At 44.9% G+C, this 17,676-nt stretch overlaps 1 protein-coding gene across 1 annotated transcript in view; it reads left to right on the top strand.

The window, feature by feature from the left end:
• The window catches only part of LOC142021855 (uncharacterized), a 193,366-nt gene that overhangs the window by 169,308 nt on the left and 6,382 nt on the right, over positions 1-17,676 (top strand). The window contains exons 63-70 of the mRNA XM_075011106.1: positions 3,711-3,915; positions 5,101-5,288; positions 6,193-6,290; positions 6,633-6,817; positions 7,701-7,903; positions 9,233-9,422; positions 10,770-10,879; positions 15,737-15,859. Coding sequence (XP_074867207.1) covers positions 3,711-3,915; positions 5,101-5,288; positions 6,193-6,290; positions 6,633-6,817; positions 7,701-7,903; positions 9,233-9,422; positions 10,770-10,879; positions 15,737-15,859 — 1,302 coding nt within the window. The remainder of the gene's footprint in view (positions 1-3,710; positions 3,916-5,100; positions 5,289-6,192; positions 6,291-6,632; positions 6,818-7,700; positions 7,904-9,232; positions 9,423-10,769; positions 10,880-15,736; positions 15,860-17,676) is intronic.

The raw sequence follows: 17,676 nt of genomic DNA, 5'->3' as shown, positions 1-17,676 counted from the left end.
TTGATTTGCGACTGACCGGTAACTGTCAGGTGTTGCAAACTTCCACAGAGCGATTGTCACTCACTTCTGAACCGTTAAATCTGGCCTCACTCCTGTGTTGCTGCGTTTCATGGTGGTGGGGGGGGGGTCAGCACATCACAAAGTTCCATAAAAGTGGACTTGCACATACAAAAGTTCTGTACCCACTGCTGATCGTCCCAGAACTCCAAAACGACATTGTCCCACAAGTGTGTGCTGGTCTCACGAGTCCAAAACTGCCACTCTACTGTCAGCAAAGCATTCAGGGCAGCCAGCATTTATGAGTTCTTGGACTGCACTAGAAAGATTTCCTCTTCAAAGCCTTCATCATCCTCATCATCATCCTCAACTATTATCTCACTTTTTAATTGACAGAAGAATTACATGACAATCTGTGACGTTGCCATAATGGTATATTGAATGACTTGAAGCATTTGAGGATCCATGCTTGTGCTAAGGAGAAAATGGTGCCCTCTCCTGTTCATTTTCACATGATTACTGGGTGCTCTGACTTCTGGGACAGTGCTTTGCATTCTGAGATCATGACATCAAACACCCACAAGCAACCAAGGCTAAGGCACTGTGGGATGGGGCACAATGCATTGCTCATGCAGTAGAACTCGTATAAGGCAATGGGGATGCAGAAACTCAACATGGAGAAATGGAAGGTCGAATTTCCAGAAGGTTTGTGGGCACTTAAATTTGAATTTATAAGAAGGAGGTTAAAAATCAAATTTATTAAAAGTCGAATTTATCTCGTAGTGTAGGCATAGCCAGCGACATGGTGAAAAAGGTTCCATCTTATTTGGTGGGGAACAAGATCAATCTTTTCCTGACCCCCATTTCTGCCCCAGTAATGGCCACTTGATTGGTGGCTGACAGTCAGTTTTGATGATATCTGGCTTGAAGCATCAGCTCATCCTTTACCTTTGTAAAACTGATTTACCTCCTCTTGCTGTGCCAAAGACACTGAACACACGTGCCTTTCTTTAGGATAGACTGTTTAACAACTTTTGCCTAGCCAGGGCTCTGTGGGTTTGAACACATGGTAACAACATCGGGGTGAGGGGGTTAACATTACATATAACATTGATACCTATATTTCACCATGATATTATCATCTGTGAATTGTTATGTTTCTAATAAAACCTCATGAGGCCTATTTTGTAAAAAGATTATTAAAATCCTGTGTAGGGTGGCAGGATTAAAACAAACAAAAGGAAGTTTGTCTTCACGCAGTGCACAGTCGGCCTCTGGAACTCCTTGCCAGAGGATGCTGTGAAGACCAGGACTTTATCAGAGTTCAAAAAAGAACTAGATAAGTTCATGGAGGTTAAGGTCATCAATGGCTACGAGCCAGGATGAGTAGAAAAGATGTCTCTAGCCTCTGTCAGAGGCTGGAAATAAATGATGGGGAGTGATCACTTGATGATAACCTGTTCTGTTCTGTTCTGTTCACTCCCTCTTGGGCATCTGGCATTGACCACTGTCAGAAGACAGGATTCTGGGCTAGATGGACCTTTGGTCTGGCCCAGTATGGCCATTCTTATGTTCTAATACAGGGTTGGTTTCAGTCACAGCCATTAATACAGATTTAACACTTGAATTAACTCTGGTAGTTTTGTTTATTTTGAGCCATTAAATGGTTCATCTTCCGTTGGTATGAAGGAAAAGCACATTACAGGCTTATAAAGTTTCAGCATCTGTATTACAAAACCTAAGGGATGTTGACCCATCTCACATCCCCAGAGACTTTAGTAGACTTATAGGCACTCAATACCTTTCAGAATCTGGTCCTCTAATAAATCAGATATTGCTTTCATATAGGAATCATAGCATCAGAGGTTTAGAAGAGACCTCAGGAGGTCATCAAGACCAACCCCCTGCTCAAAGCAGGATCAATCTCAGCTAAGTCATCCCAGTCAGAGCTTTGTTAAGATGGGATTTAAAAACCTGTAGGGATGGAGAGTCCACCACCTTACTAGGTAACACATTCCAGTGCTTCACCACCCTCCTGGTGAAATTTTTTATTTTAATAAAATAAAAGCCTGGACCTCCCACTCTATAACTTGACACCATTGCTCCTCATTCTAACATCTGTCACCACTGAAAACAGCTCCTCTGTATAATCCCCTTTCACGTAGTTGAAGGCTGCTATCAAATCCTGAGTCACTCTTCTCTTCTGTAGACTAAGTCAGCCTAAATCCTTCACTCTCTCCTCATAAATCATGTGTTCCAGCACTGGATCATTTTTGTTGCCCTCCACTGGACTCTCTCCAGTGTGTTCACAACCTTTTTGTAATGGGAGGCCCAGAATTATACACAATATTCCAGATGTGGATCCATCAGTGTTGAATAAAGGGAATAATTTTTCCAGACCTGCTGGCAATGCTCCTCCTAATGCACCCCAATATGCCATTAGCCTTCTTGGCTACAAGGGCACATTTTTTACTTGTGTCCAGCTTCACATCCAGTATAATGCTCGTGTCCTTTTCTGCAGAACCGTTGCTTAACCAGTCGGTCCCCAACCTGTAGCAGTGTTGGGGATTCTTACATTCTAAATGCAGGACTCTGCACTTCTCCTGCTTAAAACTCAACAGATTTCTCTTGGCCCAACCTTCCAATTTGTCTAGGCCACTCTGACCCTCATCCCTACACTCCAGCATATCCACCTCTCCCCCTAGCTTAGTGTCACCCACCAACTTGCTGACAGTGGAATCCACACCCGCATCCAGGTCATTAATGAAGATGTTCAACAAAACTGGCCCCGGGACTGACACCTGGGGGTTCTCCACTCAATACCAAGCACCAACCAGACATCAAGCTGTTGATCGTTGAGCACAACCAGTTGAGCCTCCCCTGCCAGTTTATAACATTCCATCGTGGTGATCCTCTTGTATGAGTTGTCCCTCCAAGTCTTAGTTATTCCGATTACATCATAGTTTTGTGACTTTGCCAGGATTTCCAATTCTTCCTGCTTGTTTCCCAGGCTTCTTGCGTTCATGTACAGGCACCAGAGATAACGACCCGACTGCCTGGCTTTCTCAGTACAGTCCAGGGGTCCTCCTCTGTTGCCCTATCCTCCTTGTTTTTCTTTCTTCTATCCCACTTCTCCACTTACCTCAGAACTTAGGTTGCTGTGCCCTGATGAACCGAGTTTACAGCCCTCCCCACTAGGTGTGCAAGCCTGTCTGTGAGCGTGATCCAAAACTCATGGAGTCGCAGTCTGTGCCAGCCTGTAGCCTTTAGGAGTGGTCCCTTTAGCAAGCCAGACCCTAAGGGTCCCCATGATCCCACCGGGCAGGCCTACAGCCTCCACAAGTCTGAAATGGGCCACCCTTGGACCCCAGCAATCCTTGCCTCCCTCTGGGACTCCCTACATTACACCCTGGCAGGCCACATTCCTGTGGGAGGCTTAGGCTTTATGTCTTCCAGGTGCACGTCCCAGTGTGCTTGCAGATACACCACACAGCTTCTTCAATGTGAGCTAACGGACTACAGAGTCTGACAGAAAATCCCCACAGAACGATCAGGCAATAGCTGTGTAGTTTGCTGCTAAAGAAATGATAGTCCTGAGCTACCCATCCCCCCCATCCCCCATGCTGATGATTGTCACAGAACAACATGCTCCACACGTTTGCTAGAAATCATAGCACATTTCTACATTTCTTGCTCTTTGGGACCCATTGTAGGTGCAGCAAATTGATTTCCTGTATGAAGCGGCTGGTTGGCCTTTGAAAGCCTCCCAGGAGTTTGCCAGAATCCTCCAAACTGCGGGTGAAGCTGTGGCCCTGACATGGAAGCAGAGTGGCATGAAGCAAACCCTGCAGAACAACCTCCCGCTTTACTTCGAAACAATTCAAGACACTGTACGGCAAATGCACAACGAACTGCAAAGTAAGCAGTGCCTCTGAACGCGACGGGGTGTGCAGCACAGCACCATGCCAGGGCTCAGCAAATGGAGTAAATGAGATGCTGGATAGCACAAGGGCTTTTATTTTGATCTAAGGAAAAGCGCTGGGCTAGACTCTGGGCTTTGCTCAATAATCTAAAAATATCTATATAAGCTCCACTGGATCCATATTCACATAGATCATTTCTCTGGACGCCAGAGTAAAAAAGCCTCCAAGTAACTCTGGTTAACACATTCTCTAATGAAATCCTGGATGACAAGTGTAGTCTTTGACTCATGGCCTGAATGTCAGTAAATTTAGGCCCTGTCAGACTAAGACTTGGAGCAGGTTCCTCAATCAAGGTGTATGTGCTGAAAATATCCTGACAACCCCCTGCACCCACCCCCATCCCTGCATCCCTGCCCAGGGTTTAAACTGAAGGACCATTAACCTGAGGACTGGAGTGCTGGGACTCCAGGTAACCAGATCTTGGGCACAGGACCTGTTCTGTGGTCAGTGCGCTGCCGGCTGTTCCATGGCTAGCACTTCACGTGATGTTTCAGATGAACAACATTTGCAGTAAAATAACAGAGGGAAATAACATGAACTTTATGCATTTGTGAGTATTGTGCAAGAGAAAACTTTTACCAGAGCCACACAACATGATCTGCCCCTTTTTGCCCTTAGAAGCACTTAGTCCTTGGCCTCCTTTGAAACATGTATTTGTGTTTTCAGTTCTAATAACCAGATTGTGCCCTTGCTCCATCTTGAAGGGTGATGACCTCGGAGGCAGAGCAGAAGGGGTAGAGCAGCCAGGCACTGAGGCATGCTGCTCATGCAAAGCAGCCATGGGCAGATGAAGGAGCATGGGGAAAGCGAGTCACATAACCTTCCTTCCAGTGGATTTGCAAAAGTTGTGTGTGCTCCCCACCATCTCAGTGTCTGCTGCTGGGCTGGATGCTGGTGGCATGTTGGCAGATCAGGGTGTCCCTGTTTGCAGGTGCCTGCCCCAGAGCCTAGTGTTCATGGAGAGGACCAAGGACAGAAGCTCCTGTCTGCTCTGCAGTCTTTTCTCTTGTTTTCACTGCCCCTCTCCTCCTTTGCTGGGGAAGTGAAGATTTTGTACTGATTTACAACTGGGGCCCCTGTTAAAATGTATTTGCTAAGGTCAGTTCCTTACTTGTTTCAGAGCCATTAGCCACGCTGAAGGATGCATACTACGATGTGACTTTGAAGCCACTGGACGAGGTTTGGCAAGAGAAAACAGAGGCATATATGAAGAAAATCCAGGCTTTTATTCCCAGTATTGTAAAAGATGTATGGTTAATGGAACCAATCCAGGTGATATTAAATGCCATGAAAACAAGCTTGGATTTGGTTAGTATAAAATAAGGCATCATTTTTATGTGGGCCAGAGGGGGTGGTTTGTAGATCCAGCCAAGCATTAGCTTTGACCTACATACAGCTCTGGTTCAGGTTCCATTCAGACTGATTCACCCGGAAGCTTTTGTAGGTTGATGCCATCGTTGAACCCTTTCTTCTTTGGGGCTGATCACAGGAGATCTTACTAAAATCCAAGGTTTTGTCTGCTCTGTGTGGGGATCAAGGGCCATATGCCTCAACCTAGCTACTAAAATGGCACCTAAATGCTAAGCAAATTTTTTATGTATACAAATTACACAGGTAGAGTTCCACTTGCCTGCTCTGTGCACATACCTCTGATGTACGGGTTTGTGACTTTTGAAAAAGTAGCTGCGTATCTTAGTGGCACATTCATATTACAGGGTGCGCCCCACTGGTGTCTTTGGCCAAATTGACACCACTAGCAGCTACTTGCCACCCACATTGTTACTGTCTTCCCAACTCAGAGGTACGTGCATAATTCCTGTCACATTCTAGTGTGTAAATAGGTTTGGGACCTCCTGAGATACGACATAGCTACGACTACTTACAGAAGGTTGGCTGTGCTGCAGAACCCATGGAGAGCTCAATCCTCATCAGTGGGAGCTATAGGGCATCAACTCACTGAAGCGTTGGTACATGTTAAATGACATCACAGGAAGAATGTATTTCTCTCAGATATTAACATGACTAACTTCTCGCTCACCAGCTGTCCCTACATAACAGATGACATGCTGTTAGGCAAGTGACAGATGTGAGGGTGGGTCAAGCATTACGTTTACAAATAGTCCTTTGATATCAAAGCAACATTTTGGCTTGTCCAAAATGCACTTCAGTGGCACAGTTGCTTTAATGATGCACTGCTCTGGTTCCCCGTTAGGCAACACATCAGATACTGAGGTGGACAGATGCCAAAATCTCCAGCGCTGTGAACAAGATCCGGAAGCCTTTATCAAACCTGTTCAGTTTCTCAGCCAGGTAACAGTGGATATTCCTGCTTTCGGGAAAGCTCGACACTGCAGTACATTCTAAACAGAATCTTGCCTATTTACTTCTCACATCAAATTGCATTCTTAGGGATCAGACCCAAGCAGCTAGCCCCTGCCTTGGACCCCCTTTATACCAAATAATGTTATCTTCTATTATCATGGGCTGCTTTTCCCACTTCAGAGAATAAACATCAATAGCACATAATATAGCTATGCTACACTCAGCCTTAAGTAGCGCTTTTCTTTCCTGTTCTATAACATTTGATACATTAACTGCATTGAATCAATTTAATGCCAGTAACACCACAAGTTAATCATTTGCATTCCACAGGAACTGTTCAGTGGCAGTGAACCTGCCAGTGCTGCCTAAAGAAGACCACTTTGTGGGCCTGGCAAACATCACTAACTACCTCATTGAAGAAAAGCTAATGAGGCCCCTCAGGGACCTGTACAACATCAACCCAGTGGCTGAGTATTATAGACTCAAACAGAGGCTGATGGAGAGTCCCTTTGAACGTAGGTTCCTGGAAAGTTCTAATGTATTTGTAAGCTGGTCCTACTTCCCTCTGAGCGCCAGACAGAATGTTGCATAAATAGAGAAGAGGTTAATTAACATATTTCTGTGGGTGGCATTTTTACGTATTTTATGTAGAGTGATATTTTGGCAGGGCAATAGTCACCTACTGGTAAATCAGCCCTTTTTGTGAACTTTCAACTCTAGCAAACTCCCATGGGAACTTTTCTGAGTGTTTTAAATGACATACTGTACATAAAAGCTGTGTTATATACCACACCACTCTGAGAAATTGGGAAGGAGCTTGCTGAATATATTGATATCTCACCCACATCTCTTTGTGATGAGGTGTAATGATTTGTCTCACCGCACACATTTTGGCTGAGGTAACATCGGGTTTTATACCAAGGGCCTGATCCTAATCTCATTGAAGTAAACGACCCTTTAACTTCAGAGTGTACAAGACTGGCTCTGCAGGAACTTCGGAGACCCCATTAGGTAGCTAGCATTGCTGTCACTGAGCACCTATCCAACAATCAAGAGACATGATATCTCCCGGAAATAGTAGTTGCTTGGACAGTGCTCCATTAGCTCCAGTAATTGAGCAGAAAGGGGGAGTTTCAGAGTGGGCTGCCTGTGTGTAAGAATATGTGTAGTTAGCAGTAAGATTATAAACCAAGATGGGCTCAAGTGCAAACTGTGAATCCTGTTTTCTTACTTCTCAAGTCCCAGGGCACTGGGATGCAGTTGGGTGTATAATTAGAAGGAAAGGGATTCGCTTTTCCTGCTGAACAATTTGCTGGTACAGGACAATATTTAACTGCTTTAGCATTTATGCTGACAAAGATCTTAGAAAGACAGTGCTTTTGCAATGTCATGCCCTAGACCATGCTGTGCTGATGGGAAACAAGCACGTCAGAACTTTTGATGGACGAATGTATGACCTGACATCAGTGTGCAGTGTTCTTCTTGCCAAGGATTTTGTACACAATACATTTACTGTGGTGCTGAACCAGGAGGGTAACGACTTCCATTCGCTGCATATGAAGATGAACTGGACGATCATTGATATCTACCCACGACTCAAGGTAGGAGAGGAGAGCAGGCCCGTACGCAGGAATTTCAGAGGGGGGTGGTTTTTTTGTAAATATGGATGACCCCTCCCCACACACCCAGTGGGTCCTGCCCTTCTCCCTCCGCTGTTTGTTCTCCAGCTGGCCCTGCCCCCTGCTCCGCCTCCAGCCTCCCATCCCCTCATCTCCTGCTCAACCCACAAACCTGCCTTCACTCCACCCCTGTCAGACTGAACCCCCTCCACTGGGCCCCAAACACAGCCCCCCCTCGACCCAAACCCCCCCCACTCACTTGGCCCAAACACCCCCCCTCCCAGCCTCCGCTCAGCCCAGGGAACCCCTGCACCCCACCCGAGGTTGCCCTGAAGATCCCTCCTCCCCTTGGCCTGGGAAGGGGAGGCTTACCTGGGCAGGAGCCAGGTGGCAGACAGCAGCAGCAGCCACAGAGGATCACTTCCCTGGACCCTCCCCCCTCAGCACTCACCACACAGCACTCCACTGTGGCCTCCCGGCCTGCTGAGCCCCACTTCTCCGTGGGCCTGGCGGAGGTGGTGGAGTGCTGCGAGTGCAGGGGAGAGGGAGGATGCAGAGAGGTGATCCCCTGCTACTGCCACTGCCACTACCTGCCCTGCCCTGCCCCCTGTCCCAGTAATCCACGGCCAGGCTGGTCGGGCAGGGACGGGATGGTGTGGGGAAGGGGTGGGGGCAGCCCACGGAGGAGGTGCAAATGCAACCCTCGCAGTCCCTCTGCACATGGGCCTTCGTTCCTCGCCAGAAGAGAATGCGCAGCACTGAAATCATTGCACTTTACAAAGAAGCCAAACAGCAACTTTATCCGCACTCCAGACTTAGCGTTCTGGGACTCACGTAAGTGAATGAAAAGAAAGGAAAAGCCCACTAATATCTCAGCAAAAGGGACTAGTCCTCCATAAGAGAGATGAATGCTACCAGTCCTGGCCTGTGTTCTGCCTGGCCTGTATGTGGATACGTGGAGTGGGGAGGGCTCAAGGAACCCTTCTCCCAACTCTTGTGCAGCCCATGTAAGCCAAGAAGAACTAGAGCAGCTGCGCTTCGATTAACAAGCTTCTGCCCTCCTGGGAAGCTTTGTGCTTCACTGCTCCCTCCGGAACACTAGTACCTTCTCCACAGGCGTGGGCATAAATGGAACCATCTAGTTCCATGCATGCCCCGTAGGAGCTCACCCCGCGACCAGGAGCCGCAATTTCTAACATAAGTGAGGTTTCAGATATTTGAAAATGCAATTCATTGGGGAGTTCAGGGGAATCAACACCTGGGAAGGTCTGTTCTGAGATAGTTACCCTGAAAATTCTTATCTTAAAACAGACATACAAGATGTCCAATTTTTCCCTGCTGGAAGAGAACTGCCTCGGTCTGGATCAGTCCCTTGAAAAGAATGGACTCAACGTAAGACAGGAGGCTGACAGGATAGAAGTATCGAATGAAAATGGCATTTCTGTCTCCTGTGACTTTCACTACGATATCTGTACTCTTACGCTGGATGGATGGCATCACGGTAACTACTGAACACTTAGCACACCTGCTCCTTTCTGAATTCTAGAAACCTCAGGTTTCAGACTATGGGCTGCGGTGCCTGGTACCAGCCTGTCCTTCAAGCCCTGGAGATGGTACAAGACCCTGCCAATGAATGTGATGACAGATAGAACATGTCCCTTCATTAACAGCAGCAAATGTTTATACAGCATTATTATAATTGTCCTGTCTTTAATAGAGCATAGCAGCTTGAGGTGCCAGTACTGTGTCCAAGCCAGCCTGAGAGCTTCTGTCTCATAGCTCCAAAGTAACATAGCATGTGAACATATGGTACAAAAGCTTCCTTTTTTTGTATGATTAACAAACCCTGCTCATGGCTTCCCCTCTTTACAGCACCCCACCCTCTCTTTTTACAGGAATCTATGTCTTCTGTTGTGGGAGCTCCTTTCTCTGGACAGGAGGGCAGAGTGAAAAGCTAACACGGGGTGACAGTATAGCCCTCACAATCTGTTACTCTACCAAGGGAGTCCATCCTTCTGGACCTCCAATATATCACCTCTGCCTTATGCCTCACCTCCACCAGGCCAGAGAGTAAGAGGCCAGTCATGGCTTCTGTCATGGCTCCTTCCCCACTCTAGCAAGATAAATGCAGAAGTGGGGGCCAGCAAAAGTACCTCCAAAACCTTATCTACCAGGTTTTGGTATAAACTTCCCCCCAAAATCTTAAAAACCCTTAGATTTTGGGGATAAAATTCGCTGCCACCACCCACGTAATAATAAGGAAACCAGGGAGAGACTACTTGGGAAATCTCAGCCTCAAAAGTAAAAACCAGGACACAAACATTAACCAATACCAAGCTAATAAAAAGAAAAAGAAAGAGCTTTTATTATTACAACAATATTGATGTTGCAAGCCTCATGACTACATGGAAGAGTCACAAAGTAAAACACATGGGGAGTCTCCACCATGGGCCTAGAACTTAGTTACAAGGAGAGTAAAAGAACATTTCTAAAAAATGCACAGACATCAGATCCCTCTTCCCAAACCATAAAACAATAAAGCCTAACGGATCTATCTAAACTTTACCCTACTTACAGAAGATTGGAGGGCCTGTTCTTGGAGGGAGATATTCTGTGTCTCTCTCCCTCATGGCTGGAAAGAAGAATTTAAAAAAGACAGAGAACAAAAGAGGGAGGAGCCAAAATTCAATTCTTACCTACATTCCTATAGGGCAACCCCACCTGGCTAAGGAGGTTAACCCGTTTACTCCCAGGCTGCTGGCTAACCCTCATGATCATGACAGCTTCTAAAACCAGCATTCTCCTATGGCTCTGTTCCTATCTTACTTTATTTTTCATTTGGTTTCAGGTGTGTCAGCTGGTCTTTTTGGTACCAATGACAATGAAGCTGTAAATGAATGGATGCTTCCCAATCATTCCTACACTGGTAGCGTGCAAGAATTCACCCAGAGCTGGCAGGTATACTGGCTACCTCCCTGCTATCTGAAAGGATTGTTGCAAAATATTGTCCTTTCAGGCACAGGCAGCACTTAGAACACAAAAAGTTACGTGTAACATACGCATATGACAGAGAAATTCTATTTTACTGAAATGGTTAAAACTGTACAGGGAAGATGGGAGGATGAGTAGCCACAGAATATTGGAAACATGAGCCAAAATATTCACCCGATATTTATTTGGGGGAAAACTGCTTTATGCACTTAAACAGTCTATGAAAATTCATCTCCAGACAGAAACCAAATATGGAAATTTTGAAATCTCTCACCTGGGCTGAAAGTTGCCATGAGAATTTAATAGAAAGATAGAAAAAAAATTAATGAAAACTGATGAATCAGCTACATCGGACAGAAGGAGGGCAGATGGTGGGGAGGAGGACAGAAGGAATAAAATTGAGTCCCTGATTGCGTAACTGATGCAGTTACCCAGAAACTAGCTACTTCTAGGTAGGCTGAAGAAGGCTAATAACAGAACACTACTTGTCATCACCAATAGCCCCCACCTCAAACCCCTCCAGTGCATTATTGACAGTCTACACCCTGTATTGGAACATGATGCTGCAGAGGCCCTGGGTGAGAGGCCCTGGCAGTTCCCAAACCTCAGGAAAACTGTCACTAGCAACCACATGGCCGCACCACAGAGATACTAACCCTGGAACTTTTCCCTACAACTCTGTTACCAACTTTGTCCACGTATTTACTCTGGAGACAACATCACTGGACCTAACCATGTGAGTTACATGATCAGGGGCTCATATTCCTGTACCTCCATCAATGTTACATATGCCATCACGTGCCAGCAATGCCCCTCTGCTATGTATATTGGACAAACTGGACAGTTACTCTACCAAAGGATGAATGAACACAAATCAGACATCTGAATACACATAAACCTGTCAGTGAGCATTTCAATGGAGTGGACCATAGCATCCAAGACCTGTAAATCTGCACCCTAAGACAAAGAGACTTTAACACCGGATTACAAAGGGAGACATCTGAATTGGAGTTCATTCTCAGGTTCAATACTTTACACCTTGATCTCAACAAAGATATCAATTGTCTTACACATTACAAGGACAGTTTCTCCATTTTTGATATTCATAGTGATCTCAGGCAACTCACGTAACTTAACAGACACTTGCCCTGTGTCTACACATGCCCCTCCCTTTCGACAGGGGCATGTTAATGAGCAGGTTTGAAATATGCTAATGAGGCACTGCAATGAATATGCAGCACCTCATTAGCATAATGACAGCCACTGCAATTCGAAAGTGCAGCTTTTCGAATCGTGCGCCACCCGTGGAGACATGACCTTCCCAAAGGACCCCCCCGCAGTTTTCGAAAGCCCTTCTTCCAATCACCAGATAGGAAGAAGGGCTTTTGAAAACTGGGGGCGGGGTCCTTTCGGAAGGTCCCATCTCTATGGGTGGCGTGCGATTCAAAAAGCCGCGCTTCCAAATCGCCGCGTCCGCCATTATGCTAATGAGGCGCTGCATATTCATGGCAGTGCCTCATTAGCATCTTTCGAACCTGCTCATTAACATGCCCCTTTCGAAAGGAAGGGGCACGTGTGGACCCAGCCTTACAGTAAGTAATTTTCTACCCCCCCCGTTTTGCCCTCCTTCTGTCCTGTGTAACTGATTCATCAGTTTTCATTTAATTTTTTCTATCTTTTCCGTTAAATTCTCATTGTGCCAGTTTACTTTTATCAAATTTCCAGAGCTCAAGAAGTGGGTCTGTCTCATGAAAGCTCGTCACCTAATAAATAATTTTGTTAGTCTTTGAAGTGCTACAGGACTGCTTTTCAGTTACTATGTATTTGATAGCACGCTCCTTGGGAAAAATGAACAGAGCTCATACGTTGTATTACAGGACTTACTGCAAAAAAAAAACCAAAACTCTGCTTTCAATGCCTGGTCAAGTTGTTTGCCTTTGAGAGCATCAGCTCCAGTTTGCTAGAACTGCTCTGTGGCCTCAGCACATCAGTTACTAAACAGCTTACTCAGAAGATACCCAAAGCAGGTGTCACCAATGAGACTTTGCAGCACTTTGCTTTCTCTTCACTTGCAAGACCATGAGCTAATTCTCAACCCAGAACCTCTACAACCATCAAACTCCAGTTCAGAGCTTCTGAGCTCCACCCCAAATAGCAGAAGGATTCAAGATAACGTGCTTCTGCTCTGCTATTGGAGAATCAGAAGGACTCTAATGAGTGTGCAGCATATGCTAATGTGGTAATATGAGCAGAATCATGGTTGGACAGGAAAAGAGGTGTATTGTTATAATATATATAATATATAAATAAATACTATTTTCCTTAATTTATTTCAGAATGAAAATTAGCACTCAGTGGAAAAGCACCTGGGCAACCTGAGTCTGTCAAACTAATCAGTTTAACACAATATATATATATATAAGAAATATGTTGTAATATCATAAACAAGCTAGGTTGTGTGCATGACCTTTAAAAATGGTTGCCATAATGATCCTGCTAATACTACTGATTACTGCATTTTTTGTATACCACACAGCATCTGTGCAGCGCTGAATCCCACCAAGAGGAATCTATAAATTACTTTAGCTAAATTCTGTGTGCTGCTTGCAATCAGTTTGACTCATATCCCATTCAGAAAAAGCAATAAAAAGATTGACTTGCTGATAATGTACCATTGTCATACACCATTAGAGCAATGGACAGGTATACAAATACACCAAGTCAGGAGCTCATTGTAACTGGTACAAACTTTGTATAAGGGATAGGATGAGACAATACATTGGAAATACTCTGCTGTATTGATAAAATGGAGCTGAAATCTTTTCCTCCTGATCAGGAGGTTTACCTCAGCAATAGATGCTAGGAGAGGGAAGCAGCAGGAAAACAGCATCGTAGTCCAGATCCAGGCCTGAAAGTGCCTATATTCTGCCTCATAGGAGTCATCTGAGGATTCTTGCACCATAGGTCAGCGAAGATGGCTAGTGTTGCATAAGTGATAGACTTGGTGTTTGCTGGCAGGTGACTGGTGACTTTACTCTTCAAGCCATGCCACACAATTACATCACTATGACACAGGGGCTGCGTCTACACGTGCACGCTACTTCGAAGTAGCGGCAGTAACTTCGAAATAGCGCCCGTCACGTCTACACGTGTTGGGCGCTATTTCGAAGTTGAAATCGACGTTAGGCGGCGAGACGTCGAAGTCGCTAACCCCATGAGGGGATGGGAATAGCGCCCTACTTCGACGTTCAACATCGAAGTAGGGACGTGTAGACGATCCGCGTCCCGCAACATCGAAATAGCGGGGTCCTCCATGGCGGCCATCAGCTGGGGGGTTGAGAGATACTCTCTCTCCAGCCCTTGCGGGGCTCTGTGGTCACCGTGGGCAGCAGCCCTTAGCCCAGGGCTTCTGGCTGCTGCTGCTGCAGCTGGGGGTCCGTGCTGCATATACAGGGTCTGCAACTAGTTGTTGGCTCTGTGTATCTTGCACTGTTTAATGAAAGTGTGTCTGGGAGGGGCCCTTTAAGGGAGCGACTTGCTGTTGAGTCCGCCCCGTGACCCTGTCTGCAGCTGTGCCTGGCTCCCTTATTTCGATGTGTGCTACTTTGGCGTGTAGACGTTCCCTCGCTGTGCCTATTTCGATGTTGGGCTGAGCAACGTCGAAGTTGAACATCGACGTTGCCAGCCCTGGAGGACGTGTAGACGTTATTCATCGAAATAGACTATTTCGATGTCGCCACATCGAAATAGGCTACTTCGATGTAGCCTTCACGTGTAGACGTAGCCAGGAAGACATCCTGCTCAGTGCTTAGCTCTGGTGAGCAGTTGCCATTACAGCAGGGGAGGCTGAGAAAGGCCACTTTGCACACCAGATGCCACGCAGCTGAATGTCTGCACAGAAAAAGAACAGTTTGGGAGGCAAAACTGTCACATTAAAATTCTCTCCTTAAGGAGACAGTAGAACATGAGGCTTATATTTGTGTTCTGCCTCACTATAGAGTTGACCATATGGCGAAGCATTGGAATGCGTTGCCTAGAGAGGTGGTGGATTCTCCATCCCTTGAGGTTTTTAAGTCCCGGCTGGACAAGGTCCTGGCTGGGATGACTTAGTAGGGGTTGATCCTGCTTGAAGCAGGGGGCTGGACTAGATGACCTCCTGAGGTCCCTTCCAGCCCTGTGATTCTGTGATTCTGTGTCCTGATCTAAAGCACAAATGTTCAATGTTTGTGCCAAACAAATCACAGCACAAGCTGATTTTGTTCCTGTTGCATATCACTATTGTGTGACTGGGTCTGAACAAATTGTCATGAAAGTTCACCCCCATCTTACTGTGCAGAAGTGTTTGTAACTGCTATGACCTTCCACTTGTGATTATTTTCTCTTAAAATTTTACTTTGTTTATTAACAAGGTGATAGAAAGAATCTGAGTAACCATATGTTTCCCCTCTATAAAAGGACTAATAAAAGCATTACTTTTAATAACATTATGCTTGATTATAAAATATGGTTACCTTACAACTTGTTGCAGCAGCCATACCAAAAATAAATGAATAAATAAAATCTGGAATGAATCACAAAAATCAAGAGGAAAAGGAAACAATGCTTGTAACCTGTAATATTTATAAGATGATACAGTCATTGTTTCATTTAAAAAACGTGCAGAGCACATCTTGTCATTAATGAAACAGTAAACAAGTATTCAGCGTGATATACAGAAAAATAAATGACTTGCGATTGTGTCTTCCAATGCACATGAAGGGATTGTACACAACACAAGTGCTTTAAAAACCTGTGTTTAGGGATTGACTGATCTTGTTTTCTCAGGTGAGCAGTCACTGCAGCTATGAACAGAAGACAGTAAAGCCATGTGCCAGCACAGCTAAGCAAAAAGTTTGTAAAGTGTTTTTTCAAGAACCCCACTCTCTTCTTAGGAACTGCTTCAAAGTTGTAAGTACAATTAGGAATCAGTTAAGGGCGGTTTGAACCTTTTAACACCAGTCCTCAAAGCTGCTTTTTTGAATTATGAAAAATTGGAGGGAAGGTGGATATTCCACAGTGTCATTTAACTGTCAGGTTAGTTGAAAATTCAAGTGCTGTAGGGATCAGAACAGTATCACAGAATGATTAACCAAATGTCACACTCTTGCTATCGCATAAATATGTTTCTTGGAGCTCTGGAATATCATCTTGGTGTGACACTGTAGTTTATCATACTGTTCCAAAGTTTGGAAATACAGTAAATCCCTATAGTTTTAATGATAAAAGACGTGTCAATACGCATTTTAGAAAACAGACACCTGGAATGAAAAAAAGATTGCTCTGAAGTTCTTGATTTCATTCTTTTACAGTTAATTTACTGAAAAATTATTTAATAAACTGCTAGTGTTGTCTAAATGCCTTCATTTCACCTATGCTAACACTCACCTGCAACTGAGATGGACATCCCAAGACAACCTAAAAGAATTGTAGAACTGGAAGGGACTTGAAGAGGTCATCAAGTTTGTGCACTCATGACAGGACCAAGCACCATATAGATTTGGGGTGGGGAACCTTTTTTGGTCGGGGAGTGGGGGGGCGGTGACCCACAGAAAAATCAGTCCGGGCCACATATGAGAAGCAAAAACAAACAAAAAAAAATCTCACTGAGCTGCTACCAACAAGAAAATAAATAAAAAATAAAAAAGTTTAGAACCTCACTGAGCTGCTCCCAACAAACAAAAAATAAAATAAAAACACCCCCCTTCACTGAACTGCTCCCAACAAGCCCTCCAGCCCTGCTTTGTTCTTGATAAATACATGCTGACTATCAGCTTATCTTCTAAATGCTTGCAAATAGGTTGCTCAAGTATTTGCTCCATTGTTCCTGATACAAAAGTTAAGCTGAGAAGTGTGTAATTCTCTGGGTTGTCCTTATTTCCATTTTTATAGAGGGGTACCATATTTTCCCTTTTCCAGTTTTCTGGAATGACTTTTCAAACATAATAACTAATGGCTGAGATACATCCTCAGTCAGCTACTTAAATATACCAGGAGGCATTCCATCAGGCCCTGGTGACTCCAAGACATCTAACTTGCCTAAGTAAATTATAGCTTGTTCTCTCCCTGTTTTAGCTTCCAGTGCTCCCCCATTTTCACTGGCATTCACTGTTAAGCCTACTTAGTGAAAACTGGAACAAAGACTAAGAGGGGACATGATAGCGGTTTTCAAGTACCTAAAAGAGCGTTGCAAGGAGGTGGGAGAAAAATTGTTCTCCTTGGCCTCTGAGGATAGGACAAGGAGCAATAGGCTTAAATTGCAGCAAGGAAGGTTTAGGTTGGACATTAGGAAAAGCTTCCTAACTGTCAGGGTGGTTAAACACTGGAATAAACTGGCTAGGGAGGTTGTGGAATCTCCATCACTGGAGAGATTTAAGAGCAGGTTAGACATCTATTGCGTACTTGGTCCTGCTGTGAGGGCAGGGGACTAAACTTGATGACCTCTCGAGGTCCCTTCCAGTTCTAGTATTCTATGCGTCAATAAGTCATTAGACACCTCTGCCATGTCCACATTTTCTGGTATTATTGTCCCCCCTCATTGAGTAATGGCCTTACCCTGTCCTTGGTCATCTTCTTGCTTCTAATGTATTTGTGGAATGTTTTCTAGTCTCTAGTTAGTTTGCTCTCATCTTATGTCTTTGCCTTTCTAACTCTGTCCATAACATATTTGTGTTACTTGTTACTTGTGTACAGTACTCTTTTGTAATTTGACGTAATTTCCACTTTTT

Source organism: Carettochelys insculpta, chromosome 16 (genome assembly GCF_033958435.1).
Source record: "Carettochelys insculpta isolate YL-2023 chromosome 16, ASM3395843v1, whole genome shotgun sequence".
NCBI classification, from domain to species: domain Eukaryota; kingdom Metazoa; phylum Chordata; order Testudines; family Carettochelyidae; genus Carettochelys; species Carettochelys insculpta.
This window is presented reverse-complemented; position numbering and strand designations above follow the sequence as displayed.